We start from the raw sequence: 24255 nt of genomic DNA, 5'->3' as shown, positions 1-24255 counted from the left end.
AGAGGACATTTACATGAAACTTCCTTCTAGTATGCCCCTTTCCTCAGCTAATGATGTTTGTAAGCTGAAAAAGTCATTGTATGGTCTAAAACAAGCTCCCAGAACTTGGTTTGAGAAGTTCCACAATACCTTACTTGAGTTTCAATTCACTCAGAGTGAGTATGATGCTTCTTTGTTCCTTCATAAAAGTGATTCTGGTTTTGTTTTTCTGTTGGACTATGTGGATGATATCATTATTACTAGATCCGATATTGAATTTATTCAGAGGGTTCAGATGCATCTTCGTAAGGTCTTTCATATGAAAGATTTGGGACTGTTGGCATATTTCTCGGGGCTGGAAGTTCATAATCAGCCACAAGGGTTATTTATTAATCAACATAAATACACCCAAGACTTTATTCAGTTGGCTAGGTTGGGGGAGACTACTTCAGTTGCTACTCCTATGGAAGTCAACGTGAAGCATCAAAAGGATGAGGGTGATTTAATTTCAGATCCTACATTATATAGGAAGCTTGTTGGGAGTCTAATCTACCTCACTATCACACGTCCGGATATCTCATATGCTGTCCATATTGTCAGTAAATTTATGGACACTCCTCGGCACTTGCATTTAGAGGTTGTTCGTCGTATTATCAGATATTTGATTGGGACTCCTAACCATGGGTTATTTTTTCCTGCTGGCACTTCTCTACAACTTATGGCTTATAGTGATGCCGACTGGGCTGGTTGCCCAGATTCTAAGCATTCTACAACTGGTTGGTGCATCTTTCTTGGAGATTCACTCATCTCCTGGAAATGCAAGAAGCAAGAGTGTGTTTCTAAATTCTCTACTGAAGCTGAATATAGAGCTATGTTAGCAACTTGCTCTGAGGTGATGTGGTTGTGGGGCATTCTTCAAGAGCTTGTTTTTTCGCAAGACAAGCCAACTTGTTAGACCCCCACGTCGAGTTGCCTCTAGAGGAGCCGCCCATGCCCTAGTCATGGTGGAGACATGCACCTTGGCTAGCCTACAACCATGCCTTGGCTCGTGGGATGACATGCACGGGGCGCCCAGCATGCATGCATGCCTTGGCCCGCGCGATGGCACCCACGGGGCGCCCAGCATGCAGGCTAGCGAGGCTAGCAGGCGCACGGCAGCATGCGCAGCACAGACCCGAGCGCACATGCGCGCAGCGCAGGCCAGCGCGAGGCACCAGGCGCCCCAGCGGGCCGCACGCCCAGACTCTTCGCAGTGCGCAGATCCGTGCGCACACCAATGGGCCGCATGGCGCTGCGAGCACCCAGGCGCCGCACAGGCAAGCCAGCCCGCGCGCGCGCGCGCACACGCCCAGGTTGACCATGCCGCACACCCGCATGGCCTTAGTAGCCCCTGCCGCACATCAGCTTGACCATGGGCCCTTGCCGCATGCCAGCACGCCCACGCCCACCCTGCAGAGCACCAGCGAGGCTAGTGGCACGCCCCATGGCGTGCCATCCAGCGCACGGCTCCAGCCCGTGCCATGCAGCCAACGTCCAAGCCACCCACTTGGACCATGCCGAACCAACACTTAGCCATGGGCCAACCAACCAACATGCAACCACTTAGCCCACCATGGGCCCGTGCATGTCACACCATGGTTTAGTCCATGGCTCTATTTTATTGTTTTATTTACTTGATCCTTTAATTAATTGTTATTTACTTTGAAGGGACCATTTTAGGGTTTCCAAGTTGTAACCTATAAATAGGAACCTTAGTCATTTCATGAACATCTTTTGGCAAATTCCCTAGTGGGTAGACTTTTGTTCTTGAGATCACATTTCGGTGCTAGAGCACTTGGGCTTTTTGGGTGCAATTCGTGAATCCCAAAGAGAGGATCACACCTTGCAATTCGTGAATAGGTGTGGTTCATTTATCTATCTTGTTTTACAACTTCGTGCAATTCGTGAATCCAAGTTGTTGTTCTACTTTTTATGTTCAAGTTCATCAATAAAGAGGTTTATTTCATCTATGTGCAATTCGTGAATCATAGTTGAATTGGCTATCTTTTGTTCACTTTGTTCTTGATAATTATATCATTTGTTCATCATTTGTTCATTGGTGTCATTCACCCCATTACATTCATTCAATCCAAACCAACACCAATTTCGACCAACACAAGTGTTAGTCAACTTCTCATAGTTGAGTGATTACTCGTGTTACCCTAGCCGCATCCTTCCATAATCAATCAAGTCAAATTCGGCAATCACTTGCCTAATTAGACTTGACCTAGCCGACCCTCATACTTCCCATAATTAGAGTTCCTATAATTTAGGAACCCTAATTGACCATTTCCTACCATATCCGGCCATATCCTTGTTTCCTTCTAAATCCTACAAATTTAGGAAACCTTCCTAAATTCAAATCCCAAGCCGTCCAACTCCTCCATCCTTGTCCAAACCCTAGCCAACAACATACCTTCCCAAACCCTAAACACCAACCCGAAGTGGCGCCAACCCTAGCACCTCCTAGTGCCGTGCGCCCACAACCATTCCTAGCCATACACTACCTTGAACCATTTCCTTGTTACCATCATCCTTCTAGCCTAAACACCTAACCTCACCATATCATATCAACCTATTGGTCACCTTGACCATCATTGGACGTGGACCAAGCAAGAGAAGAACTATGACTCGGTCACATTGAGGCAAGCTTTGGATTGGCAAGGCAAGTGTTTGGGGACTAGACCGGGGTCCCTAACACAACTCCTCTTCATGGTGACAACACTAGTGCCATTTAAATTGCTGCCAATCCAGTATTTCACGGGCGTACCAAACATATTGAAATGGATTGTCACTATATTCATCAAGCCTATGAGGCTATGTCTATTATTCTTCCTCATATCTCTACGGATCTTCAAGTAGCTGATATATTCACAAAAGTGATGACTAGACAGCGGCATCAATTCCTAGTTAACAAATTGATGCTAGTAGATACACCAACATCAATTTGAGGGGGTGTATTAGTGGATTATATTTATTTGAATTAATTCCTAAGTTTTATCTATGTATTTCAGGTATAGACAGATTTGTACAGCTGTATAGGATTTATAATTTGAATATTTAGATTGGGTAGATAACAATGGGAAACATATCTTTGATTTGAATCCCTTTAGGATAGGAAGTCAGATTTCAAATTTCTGATCTATGTAATCTATTCGTTGCTATTTAATGAATGAGAAGGAACAAGAGGAGATATTCAGCCGAAGAAAATTGTTAACTGCCACCTTATGATATTGTCCATTCTTACATGTTCACAATGAGCACACCAAAAGGCACACTCTACAACAAGAAACAAGTTCTTTCAGCTGAGAGTCTCCTTTTGAAGATTTTAAACCAAAAAAAAAATCTAAATATTTTGGTTTTAAAATTGAAATGGCAGAAGAATAAAATTGGAAAGTGACAAAAATTACTCCAACCTGCAACGAGATAATTTTGTGAAGATCAACATCCATATCTTTCCTGCCAGCCAGATTGACAACAACACTTGGCAACAGAAGCTCAGCAACTTCAGATTTCAGCAACACAATTTCTTGACATAATCTGCAAGCCAAAGGTCAACCTAACTAATTGTGCAAGGCAACCACAATGAAACACCAGTAAACACAACTTGATTTAGGAATTCACAGGAAACTAATCATAAATCCAATACCTTAGAATCACATCATTGCAATAGCCAATAAGTGAGTATACAAGCTGACAAATCCACACCTCAAAAGTTTTACCATGCGTTACCCATAATGTGGATTTCTCCAAAGAAATTGCTTCAGCTGATAACAAATGCAATCAGTGGCAAGGAAACAAGAGCAGGACATGAATTATTAGAAAGCAAAATTCAAGGTATAACTTAGCCATGTTCCCAGCTTTCTTGTGGACAACAGACGAGCATTGATGTCACATACAGTAATGGTAGATAGCATAAGTGCAGAAGAAGAGCCAGCAAAGCTGGGTTCCTATGGATTACATGATCCATCCATATCTAAATGGAAAATTCTACAAACAAATTCCCCCCACTTTCATCCCACTATGATGAAGTGGCATTGCCAATCAACCTTTAAGTTTTTCTTTAAACAAATATAGGATGATCCAAGAGTGATAAAAGTGCCCCCTTTCACATAGTGAGATGAAAGTAGGATGGAAGTGCAGTCTGTAGCATTACTGTATCTGCATCATCTTTACCTACAATATAAAGGACAACATAATATACATTCCAACTAGCAATCATGAACATCACTTGTCAATGAATAGATTTCAACTTCCTTGTATCATTTTCACTTTGTTATCACCATATGAGCCCCCCATGCATATTCAAAAACTTATAATGTGTACTTTAAAGGTTAGTTATATCATAGTATATAACTAAATAAATTTATATAGATAGATACAACTTGTGCATATTTAAGAAAAATTCAAGGCAATGATAAAGTAGAAAGAAAATACCAGTTTCTGTTGTCCCAATAAATAGATCACAATAGAGAATTAAAATAGAAATAAAGGATATGAACAAGCGAAAGGCTAGAGAGAGAAGCTGACTCCGTGGAGGTATCCAAGGAGGGCGCCGGTACTTTAAGTTTGAAAATATGTGGCTGAAAACTGAAGGCTTCGTAGACAGGGTCAGGCAATGGTGGTCCTCATATTAGATACGAGGAGCCCCTAGCTTCATCTTTCCAAGCAAACTCAAAGCTCTTAAAAAATACTTAAAGCTTTGAAATACTCAATCTTTCGGTGACATAAGGAAACACAAGAAAATCAAGATGGAGGAGATTCAGAAGTTAGAGAGGATACAAGAGGAGTGGGTTCTCTCCAGGGAAGAACTATCCCGAAAGACAGAGTTGATCTCGGATTTAGAGAGGGTTATCTTATTAGAGGAAATTTCTTGGCTTAAAAAATCAAGAGTATTGTGGTTGAAAAAAGGGGATCGAAGCACGAAATTCTTCCATAGAATTGCTAACTCCCATAGGAGAACCAATACCATTGAGATGCAGAAAATTGACGGGGTGGATTGTAAGGAGGGTCAAGTGATTCGTGAGCATGTTGATTTTTAGAACATTTGCTTTTAGAACAAGATGAGTGGAGGCCAATGCTTGCTGGCCTTGGTTTTCAGTCTATTGAGCCGCATGATGCCTCTTGGTTGGAGAGGCCTTTTGAGGAAACGGAGGTTCATGATGTAGTGAGGAGAATAGTCAAAGACAAGGCACCAGGTCCTAACGGCTTTTCTATGGGCTTCTTTCAAACATGTTGGGAAGTAGTTAAGCAGGATTTTAATGAGGGTGTTCTAGGAACTGTTCTCGGCTAGAAGATTTGAGAAAAGCCTTAACGCTACTTTTATTGCATTGATACCTAAGAAAGTTGGGGCATCGGAGGTAAAGGAGTTTCGGCCCATTAGCCTTGTGAATGGGGTATACAAGATAATCTCCAAGGTGCTTGCAAATCGCCTAGGGGTGGTATTGGGGAAGATTGTTGCAAAACCTCAAAATGCATTTGTACAGGGTAGACAAATATTAAATGCAATTCTCATCGCCAATGAATGTCTGGACAGTAGATTAAAAGCTGGCACTACAGGGATCCTTTGCAAGTTAGATAAAGAGAAGGTCTATGACCACGTTAATTGGGATTTCTTACTTTACCTACTTTTGAGGTGTGGTTTTGGAGAGATATGGCAGTTGTGGATCAGATGGTGTATTTCAACAGCAGAATTTTCAGTTTGGATAAACGGCAATCCAGTTGCCTTTTTCAACAGCACTCGAGGCTTAAGACAAGGGGACCTGTTGTCCCCACTTCTCTTTGTCATTGTAATGGAGGGCATAGTAGAATGATCTCGGCACTGGTTAATAATGCTTTCATGGTTGGTTTCTCAATTGGTGAACCCAATAGGGGTACTATTAATATTTCTCATTTGTTGTTCACAGATGATACATTAATCTTTTGTGAGGCAGACCATAACCAGGTTCAAGATCTAAAGGCTCTTCTACCCTGTTTTGAAGCAGTGTTCAGTTTGAAGGTGAATTTTGACAAATCAGAAATGGTGCCAGTTGGAAGTGTTAACAACACAAGGCAAATAGCTAGCAAGCTGGGATGTAAGGTTGCCTCTCTTCCCATGAACTGCCTAGGCCTTCCGTTGGGGGCTGCCTCAAGAGCTATTCCAATATGGGACACAATGATCGAGAAGATAGAAAGAAGATTAGCAAGCTGGAAGAGACTGTATCTATGGAAAGGTGGTAGGATCACCTTAATTAAGAGCACACTATCTAATTTACCAACTTAATTCTTGTCTCTATTCCCTATTCCAGCAAGTGTGGCATACCGGATTGAGAAACTTCAGCGTGATTTCTTGTGGAGTGGAGTGGAAGAGGAATTCAAATTCCATCTAGTCAGTTGGGAGCAAGGTATGCTCCCCAATCTTCTCTGGTGGGTTAGGTATTAGAAATATGAGAATTTTTAATCAGACATTACTTGGAAAATGGTTGTAGAGATATAATATGGAACCAGAAGCCCTATGGAAGTTGGTAATTGAGTGCAAATATGGAGGTTTTTTTCTTTTTTTTTTTTTTTTTTTTGTTGGGGGGGGGGGGGGGGGGGGTTTACTCGACATACAAGATTCGTTCTGGGTGAGGGCTCTAGGATTAAATTCTGGAGCGAGATATGGTGTGGAAACAATGCCCTAATGGATTTATTCCATTGTGTTTTCTGGGTTGCATGTGAAAAAGAAGCTTCAATGGCTGATCTCATGGTGATATAGGGGGAGCAAGTCCAATGGAATATGAATTTCAGTAGGGCGGCCCAAGATTGGGAAGTGGGCAACTTTGAGGACTTTTTTAGCCTATTGTATTCCACAAAACGAAGCAACCAGCGAGCTGATATGTTGTGGTGGATACCCGCAGGCAAAGACATTCTCGGTTCGCTCTTTCTATAAGTCTCTCACACACTAGCCTATCATTTTAATAAAATTGTTTACTTATAAAAAAAATAAAAAATAAAAAGAAACTAACTTCTAATAAGTTTCTCTGGGGTTGGGGGTGTACTAGAGCTTCAGAAGAAGATATAAACATGTGGCTAAAAGGCTGTTGAAAGAAACAACTACGAAGCACCTAGGAAAATAATGATACATCTTCCTTTTATAAAGGAATTAAAAATGTTGATTATGGTAGGTCATTCATGGCTGATAACAAGCAAACCAAATATTTACATGTCAACAAAAACTTAATTCCCACAATTACAATAACTTCTAAAACACCAAATCATCAATACAACAAAGCTTCAAAAAGCACCTTTGAACTTCCTTTCCAGATCTGAAATGAACTTTTCCACTAGCTTGATATTAGTGCCCTTGGAGTGAACCTGCAAGAAATAACAATACAAGAGTTTTTAGTGCACAAACTACTCCCTAATTGTCAATATTGGTCTGAATACCTCTTTCCATTGTTTTCCTTCATTTATATAGAAAAGGGTTACAACCGAGCACTGATTCCAACGCTTAATTGCTGCTGGTCTTACTATACACGTTAGCTGCTATTTACACATTAAGTCTATTTACTGTACACAAAGAGTCTATTTACTGTATACGTTATCTATTTATCTGCTATACTATCTAGATATAGAAAGCATCTCCGTAAAAGTATCTCTGTAACACTAATGATAAAGAAGATAATATCAAAATCAAGAATATAACACGTTGACTGTATTTAGTAAGTTACAAGATCTGAATTACAATTATAAAATTGCACGCAAAAATAGCATGAAAAGCGTGCTAAACCTATTTTCCCAAGCAATTAACCCACAATGCTGAAGTAAAAATAATGTGAGTGCAATATCTTCCAACATGGTCAAACCATCATCATTTGGTTTCTCTTCCCATTCAAACTACCTTTTCACTTCCAAATATCTCATACAAATGGGATTCTGAACCTCAATGTTGCGTCCAATTCCTAACCAGTGAAAATAACTCCTAAAAACTTTGACTCATCCTTAAGGTGAAGAATTCAAGATGACATCACTTCCAGCAATAAATGTGGCAAGATACCCAACCAAAGTAAGATTTTAAGCCTCTAGGCCAAAACAAGAACCTCAGCCCATACGGCCAAAAAGATTTACAGCATTTAATGAGTTGAGAAAAAGAAATTTTAAAAAATATATATTATAAAGAGAAGAAGACTTACCTCAATAAGAGACTTCTCATAAGAATCAAATGACATCAAAGCCCTTTGACCACTTTCAGTTGAAAGTATTCCCTGGTTGGGGGGCAAAAACAAATGATGAAAACAAACAATAAGCTAGAGAATCAGAAGATAATTTGACAGGATCTAAGCGAATCTTTCCAAGTAAGCATCTTTAGATAAAGTTTAATGAGTAACTAAAGATTGTTTACAAGAAAGGTACAGATGCACAATTTTGCTTTTTTTATGTCGAGGAATCCTAGAAACCATGCAAACAAAGCGTGTCTTTAACACAGTTAAACCCAAATCTGTGTAACGGGCCCCCATCACACAAATCAGAGTAAATCATTGGCTTTTCACCGACGGGATGTGGCTCTTAGAAATTTTTTGCACCCAAGAATTCGAACCTTAGACCTAGAGGGAGCATATACCACCAAGACCAAGGCAAAGACCACTTGAGCCAACCCCTAGGGGTTCGCTTTTACATTCTCAAACATGGATTTGAACATGCAGATACTCAAAATAGATTTCTGACATATACAATTAACTGTCATGAGCATGAACAAGGTCTAGAAAACAATAAAAATAGCATGCCATGTCAATGGACAGCTTTGCTGTCCATAATTATTCTTCTTTCCTTAATCTTCTTTTCTTATTTTACACCTTTACGACAATTACTTAGGCTTGTACAGTTAGCATATTGACAGAAGATATAGTTTCCATATTAGGCTAGAGTGCTAGAATCACTCGGCAATTAGTTTTCTTTCCATGTATAGTTCTCTTGTAAAGTTCATATATAATACACAGATCACTGAAAGGCCATTGATCCGGCTATTCACACAATATTTTGACTCACTTTGACATGGTATCAAGAGCTGGTTGAATTTTTTTTCTCTCGGTCTCCTATTTCGGCGTAAATTTGTTTTTCCTCTCCTAGGTTTCGGCTGTCGGCACTTTCTGTCTTGTTCTCGGTGCACCCATAGTCCCAGCTTCTTGTTTTCAGCCTCTGGTTTCTGGGTAGGTGCTGTCGGCACCTTCTGTCTCTGGTGTGATCCATTTTGGCAGCTTCTAGTTTCGCATCCTCTGCTTTTTCTGGGTTCGTGTTTCTCGGTCTCTCAGCTTTGGTCTGTTTTTTTGTTTTCGTGGCAGTTATAGCAACGTGGGCATTTTATTTTCTCGGATTTGTTGGATATTTTTCGGTGGTTCCAGGTCCTTCATTTTTATTTCGGTCTCCTTTATATTTCTGTGTTTTTTTTTTTGCTTTGTCTTGGGATTCCTTTATTTGTGATGGACTCTGCACCTGTGTGTGTCAAGTTTACAGGCATAAATTACTCTACTTGGGCATTTCAGTTTGAACTTTTCCTCAAGGGAAAAGATCTTTGGGGTCATATTGATGGCACGAATGTTGCCCCAAAATCCGATACTAATAAATCCAAAGATCTTGGGGCTTCTCCTTCATGGGCTGTACTTGATGCTCGGATTATGTCTTGGCTTCTTGGTTCGGTAGAGCCACATATTGTCACCAACTTGCGGGCTCATCGCTCTGCTCAATCCATGTGGAATTACTTGAAGAAGGTTTATCATCAAGCTAATGATGCTCGTCGCTTTCAGTTAGAACATGCGATTGCCATGTTTCAACATGGTAGTCTTTCCATCCAAGACTACTACTCGGCATTTCTGATTCTTTGGCATGAATATACTGATTTGGTTACAGCGGATGTTCCTGATGTTGCTCTTTCGACTATTCAGACACTTCATGAGACTAGCCGACGTGATCAGTTTCTTATGAAACTACGCCCAGAATATGAATCTGTTCGCTCCTCTCTACCGAACAGATCTCCTGTTCCTTTTCTTGACATATGTTTTGGTGAATTACTTCGCAAAGAACAACGTCTTAGTACTCAAGCTATTCTAGAGCAATCTCAAGGCAGTTCGATAGCAACTGTGGCTTATGCTACCCAAGGACGAGGATCCCCTCTAAATTCTAAAAATTTGCAGTGTTTCTGTTGCAAGGAATATGGGCATATTGCTGCCAATTGTCCTAAGAAATATTGTTCTTATTGCAAGAAGAAAGGTCACATTATCAAAGAATGTCGTATCCGCCCCAGAATCGTCAGGCCCAAGCACTTCAGACTTCTGTTATTGTTCCTCCAGCAGCAACTTATGCAGCCCATGGCTCTTCCTCAGGTGCTTCATGTAATCTTGCACCTCCTGCAGCAAATTACTGCACACCAGAAATGGTGCAACAAATGCTAATTTCGGCATTATCTGCAATGGGGTTTCAAGGTAAAAATTCTACTAAACTCTGGTATGTAGACTCTGGGGCTTCTAATCACATGACGATACTCCCATCGCTCTGTGTCATGTTCGGCCCTATGCTAGTCAATCTGCCATTCAGACTGCCAATGGCAGTTCTTTGCCCATAGCTGCTGTCGGAGATGCCTCTTCTCAATTTACTAATGTGTTTCTTGCTCCTCAGCTTTCCACGAATCTTATTTTTGATGGTCAATTAGTTGATAACAATTGTGCTGTTAATTTTTCTGGTGATAGTTGTGTTGTGCAGGACCAGGTAATGGGGAAGCCGATCGCGAAGGGACCTAAAGTGGGGCACTGTTTCCACTATTTTTACCTATTCCCGCATTTTCTCCAGTTTCTTCTATTAAGTCTTTTGCTTGTAATAATGTTCCTGATCTGAGTATGGTGTGGCATCGTCGTTTAGGCCATCCCAATACTCAGATCTTATCTTATGTATTGCACTCTGGTTTTCTTGGTAATAAAGAACGTTCTTCTTTATCTCTTAAGTGTGATTCTTGCAAACTTGGTAAAAGCAAAACTCTTCCCTTTCCTTTGCATGCTAGTAGAGCTTCTCACTGCTTTGATCTTATCCATAGTGATGTCTGGAGACCTTCCCCTGTTAGTTCACATGACAAATTTAAATATTATGTGACTTTCATTGATGATCATAGCAGATTTACTTGGGTCTATTTTCTTCGCTCTAAATCTGAGGTTTTTCGTACTTTCACTGAGTTTTTAGCGTATGTTGCAAATCAATTTTCTGCAACTATTAAGACATTACACAGATTCTGGTGGTGAATATTTATCTACTGAGTTTCAGGCATTCTTGGCTTCTAAAGGTATCATTCATCAACCTTCATGTCCCGCTACTCCCCAATAGAATGGAGTAGCCGAACGCAAAAATCGTCATCTTCTTGATGTGGTACGTACTCTCTTGTTAGAATCCTCTGTTCCATCCATGTTCTAGGTCGAGGCTCTGAAAACTGCTACTCACTTGATTAATCGTTTACCTTCCAAAGTCTTACACATGGAGTCCCCCTATTTCCGCTTGTTTGCTAAGCAACCTAGTTATGATAATCTTCGTATTTTTGGTTGTGTATGTTTTGTTCATTTACCTTCTCATGAGCGACATAAATTATCTGCTCAATCTGTTAGATGTGCACTCTTGGGATATAATGTGTGTCAAAAGGGATTTGTTTGTTATGATCCTACATTGCATCGTACACGCATTTCTAGGAATGTCATTTTCTTTGAAAATCAACATTTTTTTCCTGTAACCTCTGTGCCCTCTCCTTCTACTGTGGTACTCCCCTCCTTTGAGCAGCAATTCTCTGATCTTCCTCAAGTCAGCTCTCACTTTAAACCAGGTATTGTGTATACGAGACGCTCCCGCCCACAGCCTCTCCTGGTGGCTCATCCGATATCTAATCCTACCATGCTCCAGAACCAGTCAGTTACAGTACCTCCAGTGCCTTTGGTACGTCACTCTCCTTGAGTGTCGGTACCCCCAGATAGGTATGGGTTTACTTCTTCCAGTTCTAGCAGTTCTATTTCAGCTCTTACTGCTGCATTGTCCAATTTTGATATTCCCACTTCCTATTCACAAGCTGCCAAGCATGACTGTTGGCAACAAGCTATCCAGGAAGAAATTGCCGCTCTCGAGGCCAATCACACCCGGGACATTGAGTCATGTCCTCAAACAATTGTTTCTCTAGGTTGCAAATGGGTTTACTCAGTCAAGGTTCGATCTGATGGAAGTTTGGATCATTACAAAGCTCGGCTTGTTGCACTTGGGAATATTCAAGAATATGGTGTCAATTATGAAGAGACCTTTGCTCCTGTGGCAAAGATGACTACTGTTCGTATGATTCTAGCTCTTGCTGCTTCCAATGATTGGCCACTACATCAGATGGATGTCAAAAATGCTTTTCTTCACGGGGATCTTAAAGAGTGCATATATATGAAGCCACCCCCGGGATTGTTTTCTTCTTCGACTTCACATGTGTGTAAGCTTCGTCGCTCCCTTTATGGTCTCAAACAAGCTCCGAGGGCCTGGTTTGATAAATTTCGAACCACTTTATTACAATTCTCATTCAAGTAAAGCAAGTATGACACTTCCTTGTTTCTTCGGAAATCAGACATGGGTATTGTTGTTCTTTTGGTTTATGTTGATGATATTGTGATCACTGGTTCCGATTCTGTTTTACTTGGCCAGCTTAAGATTCATCTCTCTGAGTCCTTTCATATGAAAGATCTTGGGTCTCTCACATATTTTCTCGGTCTTGAGGTGCATCGTAGTCCATCTGGTATTTCACTCAATCAACATAAGTATGCTACTGACCTTGTGGCTACAGCTAGCCTACAGGAGGCTACCTCTGTTAATACTCTCATGGAATTGAATGTCAAGCTTCGCAAAGAGAAGGGTGATTTACTTGTGGATCCCAGTTTATACCGGAAGTTGGTAGGTAGTCTTGTCTACCTCAGCATTACTAGACCGGATATTTCCTTTGCAGTACAGCAACTCAACCAATTTCTTCAGACCCCTTGTCATTTTCATTTGGCTGTTGTCCGTAGGATCATACGCTATGTTCAGGACACTTCTGCCCGTGGCTTATTCTTTCCTGCAGGCAATTCTCCTCGCCTTACTGCTTATGGCGACGCTGATTGGGCCGGTTGTGCTGATACACATCGATCTATCACTGGTTGGTGTGTGTTCTTAGGTGATGCATTGATCTCCTAGAAGAGTAAGAAGCAAGACAGAGTTTCTAAGTCTTCTACAGAATCTGAGTACCGGGCAATGTCTCTTGCTTGTTCCGAAATTATTTGGCTTCGAGTTTTTTGCTTGCTGAGCTAGATTTTTCTGAGACTGATCCTACACCTCTACATGCTGATAATACGAGTGCTATTCAGATCACGGCCAATCCTGTCTATCATGAGCGCACGAAGCATATTGAAGTCGATTGTCACTCTATCCGTGAAGCATTTGAAGCTCGTGTTATCACTCTTCCACATGTTTCTACTGAACTACAAATTGGTGATATCTTCACTAAAGCTCTGACTCGCCATCGACATTGCTTCTTAAGTAGCAAATTGATGCTTGTTGATCAACCCGCATCAATTTGAGGGGGCTGTTAATGGACAACTTTGTTGTCCATAATTATTCTTCTTTCCTTCTAATCTTCTTTCATTATTTTACACCTATACGACATTTACTTAGGCTTGTACAGTTAGCATATTGACAGAAGATATAGTTTCCATATTAGGCTAGAGTGCTAGAATCACTCGGCAATTAGTTTTCTTTCCATGTATATTTCTCTTGTAAAGTGTCAAGATTGGTCTGAATACCTCTTTCCATTGTTTTCCTTCATTTATATAGACAAGGGTTACAACCGAGCACTCATTCCAATAGCTAGTCTTACTATACACGTTAGCTGCTATTTACACGTTAAGTCTATTTATTGTACACAAAGAGTCTATTTACTGCTATACTATCTTGATATAGAAAGCATCCTGTAACATCCCCCCTCAAATTGATGCTGGTGGATCAAGAAGCATCAATTTGTCAACCAAGAATCGATGCCAGTGCCGAGAAAGAGCTTTAGTGAATATGTCTGCAGTTTGACGTTCAGTGGAAATGTGAGGGAGTTTAATCACATGTTTGTCAAATGATTCACGTATAGAATGGCAATCGACTTCGATATGTTTCGTACGCTCATGGAAAACAGGATTAGCAGCGATCTGAATAGCACTGGTATTATCAGCGTGAAGAGGAGTGGGATGTAGCTAAGGAAAACCAAGTTCACCCAATAACCCACGAAGCCATGTGATCTCAGAGCATGCAGAAGACATAGCACGATACTCGGACTCAATAGAGGACTTGGAAACTCTGTCTTGCTTCTTACTCTTCCAAGAAATGAGTGCATTGCCTAAGAACATGCACCAGCCAGTAACAGAGCGACGAGTATCTGCACATCCGGCCCAATCAGCATCACTATACCCCACCAACTGTAAGGAAGATTCTTTAGGAAAGAACAACCTGCGTGTAGAGGTGCCCTTCAGATATCGGATAATGCGACGGACAGCGGCTAAATGAAGGATGTCGGGGAGCCTGAATAAATTGACTAACTTGCTGTACAGCAAAAGAAATGTCAAGACGAGTAATCGTCAAGTAGTTCAAACTCCCAACAAGCTGCCGATACAAGGATGGATCTGATAGAAGCTCCCATTCTTCCTGTCGCAACTTAAGATTTACCTCCAAGGGAGTAACAACAGAGTTACCTGATTAGAGACCACCCAATGAAATGACGTCCTGCGTATATTTGTGCTGGTGTAACAACGTACCAGTTGGAGTAAGCTGTACCTCAAGGCCAAGAAAATACTGCAGGGGACCAAGATCTTTCATGTGAAAAGAGGCCTTGAGATGCTATTGTAATTGCTTAATTAACTCAGTATCGGAGCCAGTGATCACAATGTCATTGACATATACGAGAAGCAATACGATTCCTGCAGAAGTCTTGCGAAGAAAAAGAGAGGAATCAAACTGACTCTGAGTAAAATGAAAAGCAAGCAGGTTAGAGTGAAATTTGTCAAACCATGAACGCGGAGCCTATTTCAGTCCATACAAGGATCGGCGTAGCCGACAAACCTCTGAGGAAGGTGTAGCAAACATGCCAGGAGGTGGGGACATATAGATTTCTTCCTTCAAATCCTCATGTAGAAAAGCATTCTTCACATCCATCTGCCGGAGAGACCACCCTTGCGACCCGGCAAGTGCCAAGATAGTTCGCACAGTAGTCATTTTGGCAATAGGTGCAAATGTTTCTTCATAATCAATACCATACTCCTGTCGGTTCCCAAGAACCACAAGACGAGCCTTGTATCTGTCCAATGAGCCATCAGCTCGAAACTTGGTTGAGTAAACCCATTTATAACCAATAGGTTTGACATCAGAGGGACAAATTATAAGGTCCCAAGTGTGATTGTCTTGAAGAGCTTGGATTTCCTCTTGCATGGCCTGTTGCCAACACGCTTGGGTGGATGCCTGGGTATAAGAGTGAGGAACATAAATAGTGTCGAGAGTGGCAGTAAGCGAGATGTGTAACCCGGGTGGACTACCGAGGTATAGGATCCGCAAAATCAGATGACGGATCAGTGTCTGGAAGGGGCGTTGAAATAAGGGGAAGACGTCGATGATACACCAAACCTGGTTGAAATCGCTTAATAGAAGAAGACACATCATCAAAAGCGGGAAGAAGAGTAATAGGAGGATCAGAAATAACCTGAAACTGAAAGAAATATTGATTTTCAAAGAAAATCACATTCTGTGAGATTCGGGATTTATTTGCATGAGCATCATAACAAACAAATCCTTTATGAGTAGGACTATATCCCATAAAGGCACATGTGACAGACTGTGCAGCAAGCTTGTGACGCTCAACAGGTGGCAGATGAACAAAACAAACACACCCAAATGTATGAAAGGATTGATACTTGGGAGATATGCCAAATAATCGAAAATATGGAGAATCATAATCCAGAGTAGTAGTAGGCAAACGATTGATCAAATAGACAGCAGCAGATAAAACTTCTACCCAGAACTTAGAAGGTACAGAAGAATCAATCCATAAAGTACAGACGACATCTAAGAGATAACGATTTTTATGCTCAGCGACTCCATTTTGTTGAGGAGTATAAGGACAAGAACGCTGAGAAATGATCCTCTTTTGCTGAAGAAAAGTTTGAAAAGAATGAGACATGTACTCTCCCCCTGAGTCGGAGCGTAAAGTTTTGATACGAGTACTAAATTGTGTCTCAACAAACGCAATAAATTTTTGAAAGACAGAAAATACGTCATCTTTAGATCGGAGAAAATATATCCAGGTGAATCGAGTATAATCATCGATAAACGTCACAAAATAACGATACTGACCATGAGAAATAACAAGACTCACACCCCAAACGTCAGTATGCACGTTCTCAAAACAGTTAGAAGCACGACTACCATACGCAGGAAAAGGTAAAATTTTACTTTTACCAAGACGACAAATAGCACAATCAAAAGATACAGGAGAAGAAGAAAATGAATCTTTATTGCCCAAAAAACCATGTTTCATAAGATGAGTCAAGACAACAGAATTAGGATGACCTAATTTCTTATGCCAGACTTCATTGGTATTGGCAATAGCCGTACAAGCAAGGGAAACAACATGAAGAATAGAAAACTGTAAGGGAAATAAACGTCCTATTTTAGGCCCTTTGCAATCACCGTCCCCGACACCTGATCCTGCACAAGACAATCACCACGAGAAAAATGAATATCACAATTATTATCTACCAATTTTCCAACAGAAATCAAATTGGTAGACAATCCAGGAGAGACAAAAACATCGCGAAATGAAGAGTCCAAATTACCAACAGCAGTAATAGGAAGAGTACTACCATCAACGATCTGAATATTTTGCACGCCTCTATACTTACGAACACCATGGAGACCCTTTATATTACTAGTCATATGATTAGAAGCGCCCGAATCAACAATCCAAGAAGTTGAGTTAGTACTCGTACCTTGCAGGCCTAAAGCCGTAAAAGTAGACACAATCATTTGTTGAACCATTGCTGGTGTGAGAACAAATGAATCAGAGCTTACAGTAGGCGGCGCAGAAGATGAAGAAGAAGACTGTACAGCAGCCTGAAAAGCTTGGGATTGGCGATTCTGAGGCCGTACTCGACAATCTTTGATGAGATGACCTTCTTTCTTGCAGTAGTTGCAAACTTTCTTACGACAGTTGCGAGCAATATGACCAAATTCCTTGCAACTGAAACGTTGCAACTTGTTCCTCCCTCTCCCTTGTGCTGCATAGGCTACATTCACAGTGTCAGAAAAGACCTTCTCAGAAGTCATACCTATTTGAGTGGATAACCGCTGTTCTTCACGCAACAAATCTCCCAAACAAATATCCAAAGAAGGAACCGGATTACGGTTCAACAAACCAGCTCGAACGGGCTCAAATTCGGGTCGAAGCTTCATTAAAAACTGATCCCGTTAACTCTCAGCATGAACTGCTTGAAGAGCCGCGAGTGCTGCAGTGGGAACCTTAGCATGAACAATGGCAGAATACTCGCACCAAATGTTAATAAAACCAGAATAAAATTGTGCGATAGGTAAATTGCCTTGACTATAATTACTAATTTCCAATTCTAATTGGAACTTCCGAGCACTATGATCTTGGTGGTAAATGCAGTGAAGATAATCCCACATAGCCTGAGCCGTAGTAAAACATCGAAGATTGGTCACAAGGTGAGACTCAATCGTCCCCAATAGCCAAGAGATTACCTTGGCATCCTTGACCTCCCATTGAACAAATTCTTTTTCATCAGTGGGAATTTTAGCAGAATTATCAATATGATTTGATAATTCTTTTCCTTTCAAAAATATCTTAAACTGAAATTCCCACGTAGGAAAATTCTTTCCAGTAAAGCGAACAATAGTATTTTCAATAGACATGATGAAAAGCACTTAGAAAAATATGCTCTAAGTAGTCAATCAATTAAGCTGCAAGCCTAACTTAAATTAGGACCAAAATAAGCCAAAACTGATAAAGGCCCAAAGTCACGGTAATAAGTCTACTCCCAAAATAAAAAGGCCAGCCCAAACAACTGAAATTCCCACGTATAGAAAGCAGAAAATTTCACCCAGAAAATTTCGATACTCACCAAAGGAGACACCCGCACAAATGAATCGGCAAACCGATAGGCCCGATATCACGCAGAGAAGAAGGTGCACCCCGCACCGACGTCAACCAGAGGAAGCCGAGCACCTCGCAACCGCCACAGAAACTGCCGTCTGCCACAGAGAGAGCCGACAGTCCCACAGTGACCCAGCCACCACAAAACAAGCACCGCGAAAGAGAAGAACTTGCCAGGAAACAAACGGCAAACCAAACCACGACAGAAATGACTGATGGTCACTCAGCCACCCACAGACAACGCCGATGGCCACAGACGGTGCCGACATCCACACAGCCACCAAAAATACGAACCCACCACCGAGAACAACCGAAACAGCCGAGAACCACCACAAATAGTTCCGACGCCACAACCAAGAACAACCGAGAGCAAGAAAATCTTGCAGAAATAGAGGGAAAAAAAAATTCCTCCTGTCGCACACGAAGGATTTAAACCACAGAGATGAATATCAGGTTAGGGGCTCTGATACCATGTCAAGATTGGTCTGAATACCTCTTTCCATTGTTTTCCTTCATTTATATAGACAAGGGTTACAATCGAGCACTCATTCCAACAGCTAGTCTTACTATACACGTTAGCTGCTATTTACAGGTTAAGTCTATTTACTGTACACAAAGAGTCTATTTACTGCTATACTATCTAGATATAGAAAGCATCTCTGTAACATAAAGTTCATATATAATATACAGATCACTGAAAGGCCATTGATTCGGCTATTCACACAATATTTCGACTCACTCTGACATGCCAATTACCACAGACTCAATGAAACAAGAGTCATTGTAATAACACCACATTTTTTTTATAGGTAAACGATTAAATTGTTATTAATAAGAATATGCATAGCCCATGTACACAAGGGGGTATACAAGAGATAACACCTATTTAGGAGGAAGAAAGAGAAACAAGAAACTCATGAATATCAAGGCCATTAAAATCTATAGCTTTGGCCCAAAGAAAAAGAGTTCTAACAAATATTAATATTATCTCCTCCATAGAATGCTCCTTGTCTTCAAATGTCCTGTCATTTTGTTCCTTCCAAATGCACCATAGAAGACATATAGGAATCATTTTCCACAACGCTGAAATTTGTGGGATACCGCCGAGATGTACCCAACATGCCAAAAGCTCAGCCGCTGTAGCAGGCATAAGCCAAGCTAGTTATACCCTGCTGGATACATCAACCCAAAGTGCTCTAGCAATCTCGCAATGTAGTAGGAGATGGTCCATTGTCTCCCCACTTTGTTTACACATACAACAACATTCTACAATGATCACCCCAAGTTTCTGTAGGTTATCCCCAAAGCCACTGTCTAGGCAAAAAAATCCGCCCTCGGGGGGGCCTCGTTTCTCCAAATTCGTCTCCACGGAAAGTGATTAATTTGCAAGTGTGTGAGGGCCTTATAGAAAGAGCAAACTGAAAATGTACTTTTCCTAGTAGGTGTCCAGCACAAAGTATCAGCTCCTTGAGTGCTCGGTCTCATGGAGTATAAGAGCTAGAAGAAATTCTCAAAGTTGCTGACTTCCCCATCTTGGGCCGCCCTAGTGAAGCTCACATTCCACTGGAATAAATCCCAAACCCTTTCCATAAGTTCGGCCACTAAAGCTTCTTTCTCACGTGCAATCATGAACACTTCAGGCAATAAGTCTTTAAGAGCTCTGTCGCCACACCATATGTCATGCTAGAATTTAATTCTTGAGCCACCTCCCATCACAATTCTAATATGACGAGCAAAAGCCCCCCACCCTCGCCTGATATGCGTCCATAAACCCACACCATAAGTCTCGCTCACCTATTTAGAACCCCCCCCCCCCCCCCCCGACCTCCATACCTAGAATCAATCATCAACTTCCATAGAGCTTCAGGTTCGGTATTATGGCGCCAAAGTCATTTCCCAAGTAAAGCCCGGTTGAACAATCTCAGGTTTCATACTCCCAAGCCACCAGAAGGGATTGGAGAGCATATTGTGCCTCACTTAACCAAATGAATGGGATATGTGGATAGTACCTCGATGTGTATCACCAACCAAGAAACCAATCAAGAAGCCACTGTTAACCATCACTGACATCATTTTGCTAAGTGCCTCCATGACTATGACAAAGAGAAGTGGGGACAAGGGATCCCCTTGCCTTAAGCTTCAGGAACTGTTAAAAAATCCAATTGGACAGCCATTCACCAAAAATGAGAACCTCACTATCTATATGCACCATCTAATTCATGTAAACCACCTCTCCCCAAAACCACATTTCCCCAGCAAGTCCAACAAAAAGTCCCAATTGACATGACTGTAGGCCTTCACCATGTCTAACTTACACAAGAGACCCAAATTACCCACTTTTATTCGACTATCAAGGCATTCGTTAGCTATAAGAACTGAATTCAAGATCTGTCTTCTCGTACGAATGCATTTTGCAGTTTCGTAATGATCCACCCTAAAATCTACTAAGTCGGTTTGCGAGCACCTTGGATATAATCTTATATACCCCATTCACAAGGCTAATGGCCTGTAATCCCTAACCTCTGATGCCCCATTCTTTTTGGGAATAAGTTTAATAAAAGTGGTGTTAAGGTTTTTCTCAAATTTTCCAACCGAAAAGAATTCATGAAATACCTTCATTAAGTCCTCCTTCACCACCTCCAAGCAGGTTTGGAAGAAACCCATAGAAAATCCATCCGGCTCTAGTGCCTTATCTTTTACCATGTTTTTTACCACTTCATGAACCTCGGCCTCCTCAAATGGCCTCTCCAACCAGGTGACATGCTGCTGTTCAATGGACTCAAAAGCTAGCCCATCGATCTTTAGCCTCCACCCCTCAAGTTCGGTAAGTAACTGCTCAAAATAACCAGCCACATGATCCTGGATCATCAGGATCTCCATACAAACAGCTCCATCGATATTCAACATCTCGATGGCATTGGTTCGCCTATGAGACTTTGCCACTCTATGAAAGAACTTTGTGCTACGATCACTTTCTTTCAACCGCAAAGCCCGTGATTTCTACCCGAAGAAATCTCCTCCAATAAGGTGACCCTTTCTAGTTATGAGATCAGTTCTATCTTCCAAACAAGTTCCTCCAATGAAGTTGATTCTCTCCTAAGCCCTTTCAAGTTCATGAAGCTCCTCCAGTAGTGACTTCTTGCGGTTACCTACATCACCATAAACCTGCACATTCCAAAGTTTTAAATCTTTTTTCAGAGCTTTCAACTTACTTGCAAGAATGAAACTAGGAGCGCCTTGGATCTGGTAGGAGGACCATCATTATCTAACCCGTTCCACAAAACATTCCGTCTTTAACCATATATTCTCAAATTTAAAGTATCTTCTTCCTCCTTGAATTCCTCCACAATCTAACAAAATAGGGAAATTATCAAAACAAAAGCGAGGCAATCGTTTTTGACATACCTCCGAGTAATGAATTTCCCTTTTCGGGGAGACTAAAAATCTATCCAATCTCGATCACAACTTATTATTGGACCATGTGAAGATACCACCCATAAGAGGAAGATCCACCAAGCCAGCTCAAAAATACAGTTCAAAAAATTCACCATGGCTGATCGCAACCTGCTATCTCCTGATCTTTCACTTGGGAATCGCACAACATTAAAATCCCACCAATGCACCACGGCAAGCCCCACCAGCTGTATAACCCAGCCAACTCCTCCAAAGAAGGGTTCTACTGCTGTCCACTGTCAGCCCATATATTCCAGCGAAAGCCCACTGTTATCCTCCACATTTTGAAATGAAACAGCCATTGTGTACTCCCAAATATACTCCTCTATTTTTGTCACCACCCTTCTATCCCACATGACTAGTACTCCATCTGATACTCCAGTTGAAGCCAAAAAGACCCAATCTACATATGGACAACTCCATAAGCTTTTGACCATGCTTCGTGGAATATATTCCATTTTGGTTTCCTGCAAACACACAATATCCGCCTTCCACTCTCGGAGCAAGTTTTTTATCTGCAGGCGCTTATTTAGTTATTAAGCCCTCGGACATTCCATGATATAATCTTAGGCTTCATGGAGACCCCCTCCCTCTTGGTCTTTCTCGACTTGAGCTACCCTCATAATTGATAGACCACGTCAATCTCTTGAGCTCCCACTGTTTTTTTGCGCCAGATTTAGACCTACAGTCCAATTCATTAATTTTGCACAGAGGATCTGTCAACTGTAATGTTTCCACATTGACTTCCCCCACACCATCAACCATCGCTATTTCCACTTCCCCACCCTCTGTGCCTTCCATCAGCTAATTCTATCCACCTCAGCAAGATCGCAATTAGCCAACACGACAGAAATTGAGATATATGCAGGTAGAATCGTCAACTCCACCATAGGCTGACCCACCAGAGAACATTCCTCCATGAGGATCAACCCCTGTTCCTCTATGCTCTCTGTCGGTATCTTCTGTCCACTCCTTGCCAGGAAAGAGTCGGTCGTCATAATGGGTTTGTGAAAAACCGTGTTTGCTACCGAGACGACCCTCTCCAACGGCATATCTACCATCACCTCCACTGTCGATGGATCCACTGTCTGCGAGGAGACCACTGACACCCAAGTCCTAGGCCCAAGCCCATTTTCCCTTTCCCTTTATCTCCTGATGGGCCCCCTTTTTAACTGCCCACTTGAAGCAACCCTCCTGCACTACCCACATTTTTACCTCCTGTATCAAAGCCCATCTCTCGAATGAGGCCAGATTCATTCACACTAGGGCCCACTTCAATACCCCTTTTCTCCAAGCCCACCCCCATATCTCTTTTCTCCTTTTCACATTGTATTCACGTCCAGAAGCACAGAGAGTACGTTCCCCTCTGCCAGGCCGACAGCTGGCCTGCCACAGCCACCCTTCCTCTGCACAGTGCCTATCCATATTGTACGAGGATCGCTATACCCCTGTCCATTACCCACACTTGCAGAGGCTCCTCTTGGAACTTCCTTGGCACTACTACCTCCACCATTGTCACTGGATTGCGCCAGCTTCGATGATGCCACCAAAGCCTCCCTATAGGAGCAATGTTGTTGTTGAGGCTTACGGTTCAGCCCTCTTCCTTCTTTAACGAAATCCCACAGCACCTCCATCATCCTCCTCCATCCCTTCCCTTCCACCTCCTCTGGTACAAAGATGAAACTATGCCTACTACCACCACCATATTCCACTACTGCCATGTACCAACCGCAAGTGTTAGAGCACCTCAATGAGATGAAACTGCAGTTCCCTTCACGTACAGTGGTATAAAAATCCTTTGTTGCACCCTTCAAAAAGTCCTCTATTGCTTTGGCAAGCCACTACACCGTGAACAATCCCAATCTCATCTTATTCATGACCTTCCAACTTCTCTCAATGATGAGGAGTGAACTTCCTTCCATAGAAAATGAAAACACCTTTGATTCAACCAGTAAATGTTTTGGAAACCTCAGTTTGGTCACCCCTAAAACTCTAAGCTCACCGAAATCTAACCATCACCGAAAAGAAACCACCATCTTGGTTGTACAGAACACCTAGATGCGATTGGTTGTACAGAGAGAAGATAGAGAGTTAGACCCTTAGCACAAAAAAAATTTAACACCACATTTACAAACTACACAGCAGTAAATCCCTTTGCCAATATCTTAAATCTGTACATAAAAGCATCAAGGTAATCGTTTCAACTGAAAGCTCCCAAGCAATTATAATACATAACCACCCCGAATTTCCTTTCTTTGCAGGAATTTCTAGAGATCCCATCTTCATGTAGGATTGGGTGCCTAGTAAGGATCATTTTACACGCAGTAGAACACTTGGTTATTACATTTCATAAACATCTCCCTATACAAAGGGAAATTGCTTGGGGCACAGACCCAAGCACAAAATAGAACATGTGATGGGCAAAACAGATTTACTGTTCATGCACAGTTCAAACTCATGTTTTGTCTCTCCCGTGTTGTATTTTGTGTTCAAGTCTGCGCGTGTGGCATGACTCATACAAAAGACATGGCACAAAACCCTCCATTTGCCTTTCTTGCTCCAGATATCAAGATGACTGAGAAGGAGCTGTCTCA

The 24255-nt window shown here is 41.7% G+C and overlaps 1 protein-coding gene across 1 annotated transcript in view; it reads right to left on the bottom strand.

Moving 5' to 3' along the window:
• LOC121234092 (serine/threonine-protein kinase ATM) overlaps window positions 1-24255 on the bottom strand; it is a 100682-nt gene that overhangs the window by 39395 nt on the left and 37032 nt on the right. The window contains 4 exon segments of the mRNA XM_041129908.1: window positions 3435-3558; window positions 3668-3785; window positions 7284-7353; window positions 8172-8243. Coding sequence (XP_040985842.1) covers window positions 3435-3558; window positions 3668-3785; window positions 7284-7353; window positions 8172-8243 — 384 coding nt within the window.

The sequence above is a fragment of the Juglans microcarpa x Juglans regia genome, chromosome 6D (genome assembly GCF_004785595.1).
Source record: "Juglans microcarpa x Juglans regia isolate MS1-56 chromosome 6D, Jm3101_v1.0, whole genome shotgun sequence".
Lineage (NCBI taxonomy): Eukaryota > Viridiplantae > Streptophyta > Magnoliopsida > Fagales > Juglandaceae > Juglans > Juglans microcarpa x Juglans regia.
This window is presented reverse-complemented; position numbering and strand designations above follow the sequence as displayed.